This window comes from Tachysurus fulvidraco, chromosome 15, assembly GCF_022655615.1.
Source record: "Tachysurus fulvidraco isolate hzauxx_2018 chromosome 15, HZAU_PFXX_2.0, whole genome shotgun sequence".
Lineage (NCBI taxonomy): Eukaryota > Metazoa > Chordata > Actinopteri > Siluriformes > Bagridae > Tachysurus > Tachysurus fulvidraco.
Window position 1 is genome coordinate 14,954,850 of NC_062532.1, and position 11,778 is coordinate 14,966,627.

Consider the following 11,778-nt stretch of genomic DNA (forward strand, 5'->3'; position numbering starts at 1 on the left):
TGTTGTACATTTCCCATGCAATACATACATACAAAATTGTACAAAAATGTACAAAAGTGCTTTGAAGTTTCTATCAATGAATACATCAACACTGGTTCACTAAGTTACAGATTTAGGATACCATCAACCTAAAACTCTGTTGGAAGCTTTTTTTACACATAAAAAAAAGAACAAAACAAACAACCAGTGACTCAGCTGTGTGGACATCTAGGGGACGTTCATTTCACCACCTCAGTGCCAGAACAGAAGAGGGTCTTGATGTACAGTAGTCTCAAAATGACAAGAGACTGAACAAGCACCTGAGCAGCCTGTGTGGATGAAAATGGTTGAATCTCTCTGATGTTGTGGAGAAGAAACCTACATGATCATGTCACATTAGCAACATATGAGGAAAACAACAGCAGATTGTCTGTGGTTACCCCAAGGTTGTGAGCAGTGGCTGAAGGGGAGATCAAATTGAGAATAACTTTGAGGCTTAAGTCTCCAGGCCATTCCCATGCACTTTTTTTTTTTTTAGACATTTCTAAGAGTAACATATTTCCAGTGGCAGGAGGAAGTTTGACATTTGTCACTGAACACGTTTCTAGTTGGTCCTAAGGGTGTCAGTTACTCATGACACTGTGGCATATGTTTTCCAGGTGATTCACACTGACAGAGGTGGTTTGTTACATCTGTAAGTCAAGATACACATCAGCAGGCGAATTGGTTGTACTTCTGCCTCACACCCAGTTTCTTGGATCGGCTCCAAGTGCACCACAACCCTGATCAATATAAATGGTTACTGAAAGTGAGTGTAAAATGTTATAAATTGTAACCAGTTTGTATCAGTCAAACTGTATATAAACTTTTTTTTTTTTCCTTTGTAGCCTGTTTTCTTTTTTCTGGTGAAGGTGATTTGGTAAAATGTGTAATATTATACACAAACCAAAAAAGTTCTCATCAAAGATATATAAAATTCATTATCATGATTCAGCTGTCTCTGGTGTAAATAAGCAACAGCAATAACACATGCCAGACAGAACAACAGTTACGAGGATATGTAAAGCAAAGGCAACACTGGTTTGTAAAAAAAAAAAACCCACTAGTGTCATCGAGCAGGGAGGGCTGATTACTGAGCAGCCACTCAGCACATAAATACACACCCCCTGTTCCACAGAGAAACACTAAAGCAGGTTCGCCGGTAGGAAGAGGAAAATTTTGCCCTAACTTCTGATAGTTTCGTCTGTTGGTAAGGTAAGGAGTACAGATTTATTACTCATTTGAATCACGGTTAGTTTATAGACCCCATAGCGCGAGACACACGTGATACAAAAGTGCCGGTGGAAAAGCTTGAAAAGTTCCAGTTACTGTAAGTATCAAAATAGTTACAATTACATGAGTTCGGACTAAGCAAGGCTTAAACAATCAATCCTTTGCCGTTATTTTTTGGAAGGTATATAGATATAGCATATAGCACAGTCTTCGGTTAGCAAAAATATGTTGCAGCTGTTTTTCTCATCCCAGATTAGATCTTTGTCACGTTTCTTAGTTACGAAAGAAAAATTTGGGTTGAGTAACTGGCATGACACCAAACCCAAACTGTCAGCTATATTTCCCGGGAAGCGTTCAGGTTACGTCACGCGCTGGAACTCAACCGCCGTTTGAGGTAAACAAAGAGGTCAGCGCGACACGACATCTGTCTTAATAACTATTTTAGTTCAAAAACACTGCTTTATCTTTTAAATGTTTAGTCTTTCTGTCAGTTTCGAGACACACCACTAGTTGGATGCATTCCAATAAGGAAATCTAATGACCTTATATGGAGTCCCATTATTTGCATATGGGTTTATATTGAATTATATTCCTTTATGGCTATATGGGACCTGTAGGGCATACTATTCAAAATAATACATTTTTAAATAAATGGAATGCTTATTTAAACTCCATGTTTAACAAGTGTATCATGTAAGTGATAATATTTTGTGGGATGGTTGAATTTCAGTAAACATATGATTCAATATTATATTGAAATCTATTAAATATATAACATTTTAATGGTGGTATTGTGATAGCATTGCCACCTCTCAACTCCATGGTTCCATATTCAGTCCCAAGCTCGAGCTACCCTCTGTATGAAGTGCCACCTCCAAAAAACATGCCAGGTGGTGTGTTGTTGTTGTTTTTTTTTTTTTATTTCCCCTAAGTATGACTGGGTGTGTGAAAGGATCTGTGCTAAAAACGGACTGGCGTCCCATTCAGTAAATGTACGTGTGACATAAGTTGCATGTATGTAGATATGTTAACAAAAATAATGATCTTGTTAAATTATATGTTATGATTATTTATAATCTACAGCATGTCCCCCGTATAGTATGGGCACAAAGGGACATGGCTTAGTTTATTTGTCAATCCAGGAAAATATTTACAACAATCTAAGTCATAATATTCTTACTTTTAGGACTTTCTGAGACGCATCACATTCTGAAAAACAGGTCTGTGTATTGAAATACACTACTTCATCTGCCATACTGCTGATAAAGATCCCATGCAGGGCCATGCAACCCCTGAAGAAGTACTTTACAGAAGGCCTAATTCAGGTGGCCATTGTCCTCAGTTTAGCTGGGATACATGTAGATGTGGATCCTTACCTTCCTCCAAATAACATCAATATCGAAAGCCCAGATCTGACCCAGTTCAGTAAACCTAAGAACTCCCCACAAGGATATGGTCTCCACATGAAGAGCCCAGATGTGGCATCTGTTCCAGCTCCCAGGTTGATGCACTGGGTGCGCTCTCTGCCGCATCTGAACATTCCATCAGCACAGCTTGAGGCCTGGCTGGTTCACAGCGAGTCTGACAACAGTGGAATGACTTTACCTAGTCTAACTGGTTCTTGGGATGGTGGTGGCGATCTGGTGGACATGGAGGACTCAGCAAGTTTGACCTTGAGGATGGGAGGTGGAGGGATTGGAGAATTGGGGAATGATCCATTCATGGATGATGGAAGTTTAAGGGTGGTGACAACACACTCAAGAAGTCAAATGGATAGTGAAGACGTTAAAGAGGTAAGTAGCATATTATAGATTGAGGTTTAGAAAAATGGTGCATTTTTGCTTCGTAAAGTCTGATTAAAAGAAACAAGGACTGACACTGATTTATTCTTGTACTGTACCAGTACAAGCATATTATTTCCTAGTTATGTTTTTCTTTAAATGCTTGTCATGCCTGATTACAAAAAAGTTTTTTTGAGGACTAATTTTATTAAAAAAATATATGTTTAATTCACTGAGAATACTATTGTCACAATAACCTTTATTGTTGATGTGCACACAACAAGAGTTTTCTGTCTTTTTGTGATTTATCGAGCAATATAGAATAAAAACCTGAATATTCATCAAGGTATGTCAGGGTCTTTGCAACAGCAGTCAATTTATACAATGCTGGCAAGAACGTGTCAACCTACAATCAGTGTAGGTTGAATATTTCTCTGCTCCACAACAGCTGGATTCAGAAATGCTGAGCTGATCTTTGTGTTAAGAAGTGTTGTCAGTAATACAAGCAACATATGCACACACAAAAATGTACACTGATAAAATCTGCATTTCATTCGCGCACACAGCATATGTAAGATGTTTTGTTTAGCTAAACGTCTTTTAGATTTTTCTTTTCTTAAGATAAGTTCCATGTAGTACTAGAATATAATGTTTATGCAAATTACATGAATATTTATGGACAGTGCTGAGGTTAATATGTGAGCCAGTGTCACAGACAGTATGATAAGTGGTGACAGACAGTGTCTGTGTCCAGACTGAAGGTGCTCAAATCCTTTACCAAGTTCCAGCATGCATTTGGCTTTAAGCCCAAATTAACTGGCAGCTGGGGACTTTATTTCAGTATTTTACTTTCATTCCATCATCATGTGGAGAGCTGGGGGAATTTTGCCTTTGCTTTTCACTTTCATTGCCAAAGATGCCACAAATACATGGCTACATATAATAGCACCCCTAGTGGCTCAACCTGCCCACACCATAGAAGGCAGATTACATACTGGATATTGTCACTTGTTGTGTCAGGAAACAATAACCTTCTCATGTTACATTCTCAAAAAAAAACCCCTAAAATTCTCATGTTGATCTATGAATTTCAGGTAAATGAATTCTTACAAAAAAGACATGTGATGGAAAATCTATACAGTTATCAGTCGAGGTCAGACAGGCTTGCCTCTACATGACCTGTCAATCTATTTTTGGATTAAAGAACATGCTTGTTGCTCTAGTACAGAAACAGTTGTTGGTTGTTATGATGTGTGCAACAGGCTTTGTCTTTGTCATATTTTATACTTAACCCAGCAGCCTGTCTTATTATTAACATTCGATACAGATGTATATAAAAATTATGGATTTTAGACTTTGAACCTCAGGTGCTTCTGTTGTCTATAACTGTAGTCTATTTACTTTCTACCGGGACTGACAAAATTTACAAAGACCCCACACTGGCAGAACAGATGAAGAGTCTTATTTGGGACATTAGCCACCCCTCCCTTTCATATTCAAAATCCCCATAAATGTCTTACTGTTGGCTTTATAGAGGTTCTTGCATTTACTAGGCAGGCTAGTTGTGACCTGTACCCTGAAGTATGGATTCAGTTTGGCATCAGAGCTTGTGTTTGTTTTTAGCACAGCTTGGCTGACCCCAGACTGAAATGTTTTGTAATTTAAGGAGGCATCATTTGGACCAGCATGTACATTCACTTTTGCAATGCTTGTTTACCAGCTGATGATTAAGTAACTCCGAAGCTTCAGTATACTCAAATCCACAAGATACTCAAATCCACAAGATACACAAGCATCAGAAGTCATTGCTAATCATTTATTTCTATTTCAAATTTGGCCACAAAAAATGAATTATATTTATTTAGCATTTATAAATGTTCTGTCCAGACCAAGATAATGGTTGTTTTTATGCTTCTGATCTCCTGGCTTGCACATTCACTGGGATATTCCATAATGGGAAAGGGGTTTTCAAATCTAATTTTATTAGCCCAATGACACATATAAGCTGTTGCTTTCACTACATCCTGGCTAGAATGGTTTATTTATATGCAGTAGGTGCCTTTTAAACAGGTCAGGGAACATATGGTGAGTATATAAAAATAGGTGCTAGATTAATAAAATCGCTAAAGGCCCTGATTGACTAGATTTGCTAAGAATAAATGAGCCACCAGTAAGGAAGAGCTCTAGAGGTTACTGAATACCTTGATGGGAATTTCCTAGAGAAATATAACAGTAAATGGTTGGTTGTAATGGATCACAGATTAATTAGTCTGGTTATAATTATAGTTCTGTACATGTCCTAACTTGTAAATGATTTAAAGACTATTTAAAAACATATAGTAGTGTTGACTAGCTAGCCATGGTGTTTGAGACACAAAATATCAAAAGGTTTTTTTTTTACACAGTCTTAAGATTTACAGATTATGGGTTACAAAGTGAGGTCTGGGGACCCCCAGGGGTCCATGAAGTACAGTCATGAAGTACATTTCTTTTAATTTGTTACAATAATGGAAATCAATCTACAATCATTGAAGGTATCAGATTTACTTTCTTCTAACAGTGAATTGGCTGAATTGCAGTGTAGTTGGCTGTATTTTATAAATGATTGTTAACGATCGATAAGTATGATGTATGACAGACATGATGTATGACCAAAAAAAAAAATTCTAAATTAAAAATCCAGAATACTATTGTGCAGCCAGAATTTAAATTTTGTGCCCATTATGTAAACAATTCAATTGTGTTCATAAAGTAAATTGTACAGAAGTTTGAGAATCTACATATGAGTATGAGTAAGGTTATGTCCTTTTATTGATTGGCACCCTGTCCATGACCATGCCATGATTCTCTTAGGAAAGGCTCTAGGGTCCCCACAACCTCGAGTCGGATAAGCAGTACAGAAAATGGATGGATGGGAGTGCCTGACAAAACAAGCTATACTTGGCCTCGACGTAATATGGCTTAAAGACACCATTATCGACGCTGTTGTTGATTAACAGCTAACTAGTCGTGCCATATATAAAGCAAGTTGCTGTTTGAGTAGCCACAAGAAAAATTCTTACTTGAGCTTTATATTATATATCACAACGTACTGTAATGATTCATCTTTTGAATAGACAAAGGGTGTCTTAGGACAATTGTCCAGCCAGAGTTTTTGTGTGATGGTCAGGTGTCCAAAAATAATTGCCAACATAGTGTAAATAATCTGGTCCACAAACATGTTACAGAACATTAGTATGCGGTGTTGAACTTGAAATCTTGTATCCACAGGAAGTAGATGAATTTTCAATATGGCAGCAAGAATTTAACCAAAATATGGGCCAGGATCAACTTCTTCAAGGACAAAATCAGTATTTCAGTCTGATTAATGAAGACGATGAGGATGAGCTCATGATGGATGGATGGCGGCACGCAAACCCATTTTGTAACCCATTGACCGGCATGCGAGAGGACGTACAGGTATTAAAACTATTTATAATACAGAAATATGAACAATAATAAACATTGTGCACAAAAATAGTCTGATCAGAGAATTGGTGACAGTATGTAGAACCGAATTAGAAGAAATTTTGGCGGCTGTGGGTTATGTTTCACAGGACAGGAACTCGCTATTCTTGTAAAAGCATGTGTAATGGACTACTTGTTGTACTTAAAGCAAAAATTCTAAAAAAAAAAAAAAAAAAAAAAAAGTTTATGCTTCATGGTTTTCTATTTGTTTATTAGATGCATTTTTAAGACTACATTATAAAATGATTGTGTCTGTAATGCTGCATTCTTTCATTTCAGTGATTTCCTTTCATTGCTAAAGTAGTGGTGTTTTTGGCTTCTTCTGTAATTATAGTTTGTAACATTGGCAGCCAGGGCTAATGATCTAGTGTTAACAAGCAGAAAGTCATTTGAAACTCACCTGTTTTATGCTTTACAAAGAGCCTATTTTTAATTGGGGTTGAGATTTATTTATTTTTTTAAAATTATGAACGGTTTGAAGATATATTTTCAAATTTCGAGACTTTTAAGGACCATAATTTCCGTCTAGATAGTCTGACAAAGCTTACCATTTTAAAAATTGATAGCTCAGCTTTTTTCTTTTGTTTGCATTTTGAAACTAACAAATCTAACTTGTCTGAATGATTTGTTTACACGCTTCAGTTCAAGTTTCTTATATTGGTTCTTTGTCTTATACTCCAAAGAAGCACATACACATACCCTGGCTGAAATCATAAATGTACATCTTCTGCTTATATTCTATCAGTTCACAGGTTTACAGGAAGATAACTCCTTGTCTACTGAGGAATGTTTGCGTTTATTGGAGGCTGGTTTCCCACTAGGACATGAACAATATGTAAGTTGGCCAGCTGGATTTTGGCCAAAATCACATGGAACTTATCATTCATTATCAGTTTAGAGTGATTATGCCTAACATGTATGATATTATCAGATATATGAGGTTTTTTTCCCCAGTTGACAGATCTTGACCCAGTCAGAATGGATGAAGACCCACTGCAACACCACAGGTCTCTTTACTCAACTCTGTTATCTCAGCAAGAGCCTGTGCTGGACCTAGAAGAGCAATGGCAAGATGTTTTGTCTGTCTTGGGACCACAGGTAACCACAACACCTTTTCTTTGTATCTCAAGGCATCTGTTGTTTCATGTTTTGAATGTTTAAATGCTATTACCATCAACAGGACATTGAAGTGACTAGAAAAGTGACAGCATAGCATATCAACAGGTCTAATTACCTTAGAATGAAAATATTGCCTGTGATTGCAATGGTTCTCTTGTCTTTAAAGACATTAGTTGGTGGACTGGCTATGTCAAATTACTACATGTTAAAAAAATTTTTGTATGCATACATGTGCCCGAGTATCATCCAGGCTGAAGTGGTTACTGAAGACGATGAATAAATATTTCTAAAATAAATCACACAACTTGCAATTTGTAATTATTTTCTTTTTTAATACGAAGTCCTGGATGGTCAAATCACTATAGCTTATTTTTTTCCACATGCTGTATCTTGTATTGAGTCAGCATGTGCTGCATAAGAACACACTAAAATGCACAAAATTAGATGTCTTCAGACATTTGAATCTGTTTTGGAAATAAAATTAAATGTTCTCTCTGCAGGACACGAATGGAGATGATTCATTGGACAGTTCCCACTCCAGTAATGGAGGAAGATCAAGAGAAACCAGGAATTTGGGGAATCCAATACAGCAAAATCTAAGCTTAGATCAACCTTCTTTTTCAAGATCCAGTCCAATCTCCTTTGCAAGCGAAACAGCCTCTAGAGACGACAGTTACATTTCTAACCAGGACGATTCCTCTTTAAATGTTTCAAACTCCTCTAATGTTAATTTGAATTTTAATGACCCAGACATCATAGACTTTCTCCTGTCACCTACACCAGAGAGCTCAAATGGAATCATACGCAGTTTCTCTGTGGAGGAACTGAGTCAGTTAGGTCATTTTAGACCTCTGTTAGAAGAATCCATGTTTGGTGAGAATAGTCTGTTGGATCTAACACTGGACGATGGATCTGACCAGTCGGAGGTTCCCAAAAAAGAGGACCAAACAGACTCCGACTCTGGACTCTCTTTGGACTACAGCCAAAGTCCAGCTTCCCCAAGTAGATCTGAATCCTCATGTTGCTCATCATCGTCATCAGTGTCATCAACATACTCATTTCCTGAGACAGGGGCTGTAGGATACACTCCCATCAAAGAGGAACTGATGGATGAGGAAGGTGCAGTTGGAGGTTATACCCCAGAGCTGAACAAAATGGACTACACAAATTACACGCAATTCCAGTATTCCCCCTGGTTTGAACATATAGGCCATGATCATACCTACAACCATCCCCACTATACCAATCAAAGAAAGCCCTTTAATGAGTACTCTGAAGAGCCCCTGGAATATAAACTCCAAGAGGATCTCGACACCAAGGATGAGAAGCGAGCACGTGCCATGAGGATTCCATTTTCAACTGACCATATTATTAACTTGCCTGTTGAAGAGTTCAATGAGCTTCTTGCCAAGCACCGCTTAAGTGAAGCTCAACTCGCACTTATTAGAGACATTCGGCGTAGGGGCAAGAACAAAGTCGCTGCCCAAAACTGCCGGCGCAGGAAGATCGATATCCTACAGGATTTGGAACATAGCGTTGATGGCCTGCAGCGTCACCGTACAAGACTTCTCAGGGAGAAATTGGACGTTCTGCACTCAGTTAGAGAGATGAAACAACGCCTTAATGACCTCTATCAAGAGGTGAGGAGTAGACTCAGGGAGGTGGATAGGATTCCCTGCTCAGCCATGGAATTTGCTCTGCAACCAGGCAATGACGACCATGTTTCAAAATCCAGACGGAAGTCTGACAAGAAGCAGAAAGACAAGGAGTGAAGTTGAGACTGAATAATTCATGTTCTGTTTGCACCTGTAAGCCAGACATTGAAAGATCCAATGCAGAGGTCATGTCAGAAATTACCTAACCATTCATTTTGCAGTAGAGTGGATTTCTGAGGTTATTTGGGGGCTAAAAATTATACCCAGCTACAGTTATGTGAAGTGGTTGATTGAGGAATGTGTGCAGTTTAAGCAAAGCATCAAACATCTATTTCATCAGTCAATTGAAATCTCTTTGAAAACGGAGAAGATACTGGCAGTGATAACATTGGATTTATCCTAAAGTAGTGGGGTCTGGGCACCTCAAGTGGGTGTGTATTTTTGTTTTTATTTTTTATTTATTTATGTATATATATTTTTTACAGTTGAGGATATCACAAAACAATTATCAAAATGAAATGTATTATTGAGCTCTTGCTGTTATTCACCTCATCAAATCTGTTCATCACAAACAAATACCTGAATCTGATCTGTTATGCCTGGGGAATGTTTTTAAGAATAGGAAGCTACAATAAATAGCAATAAAATGACTATACACATGCAAATACTGAGCATAAGAGTGATGCTCATAAAATAAATCTGTGTAGGGACTGTGAAATGTATTTTTTACAATTAAACGTGTCCCTGGATGCAAAAGGATTGAGAAGCCTGATCCTAAGAGGTTCTGTGTTGAGACCACGACTGTTAGAAATGTTAAAACAAGGTGCTATTCTAGAAGTTTGGAATAAACAAGTCCCATTTATGCAGCTTCCCTTACCCCCAGACAAAAGAATGAACTACACCGTAGATGATGTACTGTAACTGCAGGCAATACTGTTAAGTTGTTGATCAGAACTGAATAGCATTCATGGACTCGAAAAGCCTTACTGTCAATCAAGGTTTAAGTCTAGCTCAGATGTTATTCAAATCCTGTTATCTTTTCAAAGTGTTTTCTGACTCAACACATTTACACACTGGTTACTCACTGGTTACACACCATCTTTAGACATTTTTTGGTACTTGTTTTCTACTTCTCTTCTGTACTGCATTATGTTGGTTGCATTGATAAGAGTTTGCATATGCTATATTCTTACTTTTGTGCAAGTTCTCGATAACAAGCAGGGCTTGTAGTTTTTGTTCTCTTTTTTTGATTAAAGAGATTAGATACGATCTGTGTCGTGGCTCTACTTAAATTTTTAAGGCAGTCAGTTTTACACGTTGTTTGAAGATGAAACAAAGCTGCAAAAGAGAGGTTAAAGAGCAGACACTCTTAATAAAAAGTATTTATTTGAAAAAAAAAAAAAGAAACCAAAAGATGACAACCGCATTTTAGACTGATAGTAAACATCTAAAAGAGGAAAAATACAGATGAATTTACAAGAACCATGACAAGTAACAGAAAGAAAGAAAGAGAACACAATAGGGTTTGTTTTTTATAAAGAAAAAAAAAAACAAAAAAAAAAACAAACACTAATTGTGTCTTATAACACAAATATCCAATGTGCTATCTACTCACTAACAATGAGAAAGTAGCATTTTTAACTAGTGGGATGCAATTCTGAATCTTGTTTACCTGTGAAAATTTGAATTTATTCATTTATTTTTAAAAAGAAGTTGATTAACCCATTTTTCAGAAGCTAATGTGTCACCATTAGCCTGAGCCACACATACCTTTGATAACCCTGTAATTCATTTTCCATTACAGTGGATCACCTGTGCCCACTGCATCCATCTATTAAATGTAAATTGTCCAGATGCAAAATCTATACCCACTAAACAAACAAAAAAACATGCGATAGGATTATAGGAAAAGTAGCTTCCAAAGCTTAGCGAGAGGTTGTAAAAGTCAAAGCAGATATTAATTTAAAAACATGTTCCACTTCATCCTCAGTTTATATGAAGCTTCAATCAATCAATACAATTCCCAGAGCACAGCAGATGCAGGAATTGAAACGTACACACGCAAAGATTCCACTTTTTAGAGCAGGATGCATTTTTAAATCATGAAATCTAGTTCCTGTATTGTTAAATAATGCTGCAGTCATAGACAGCATTATCAGTTTACACTATGGCATGAAGCAACAGGTCATCATTTAATACACTACAGCAACTAAAGGCTGATGACAGAAGTGGACAATGAATGCAACAGACCTGAAAACAACCACTATATAACATCAAGAGGTATTGGGCTTTGGATAAACGTTATAATTGCTATTAATTACGCTCTCTGAAAGACTGAAAGTAGGGAGAGACCATAAACTTGCTTTGATGATAATATTAAAAGTGAGCACTTTTGCAATAATTATTAAACCGAAACTGACCAGACATCATAAATATGTAAATACAAAGAATTTTCTTTTTTTTTT

At 37.1% G+C, this 11,778-nt stretch overlaps 1 protein-coding gene across 4 annotated transcripts; it reads left to right on the forward strand.

The window, feature by feature from the left end:
• Positions 1–639: 639 nt before the first annotated feature.
• Positions 640–10,582, forward strand: nfe2l1a (nfe2 like bZIP transcription factor 1a). Of its 4 annotated transcripts, none has more exons than XM_027138994.2 (6): positions 640–787; positions 2,438–3,044; positions 6,303–6,491; positions 7,285–7,374; positions 7,494–7,637; positions 8,159–10,582. In XM_027138994.2, exons 2-6 carry the CDS (start codon positions 2,535–2,537, stop codon positions 9,428–9,430), a joined length of 2,205 nt encoding a protein of 734 aa, XP_026994795.2. In that variant the 5' UTR covers positions 640–787; positions 2,438–2,534; the 3' UTR covers positions 9,431–10,582. The 4 variants fall into 4 exon arrangements, with proteins under 4 accessions (XP_026994795.2, XP_026994791.2, XP_026994792.2 ...); XM_027138990.2 differs by lacking the exon at positions 640–787 and adding an exon at positions 1,094–1,233; XM_027138991.2 differs by lacking the exon at positions 640–787 and adding an exon at positions 1,197–1,348.
• Positions 10,583–11,778: the final 1,196 nt, after the last annotated feature.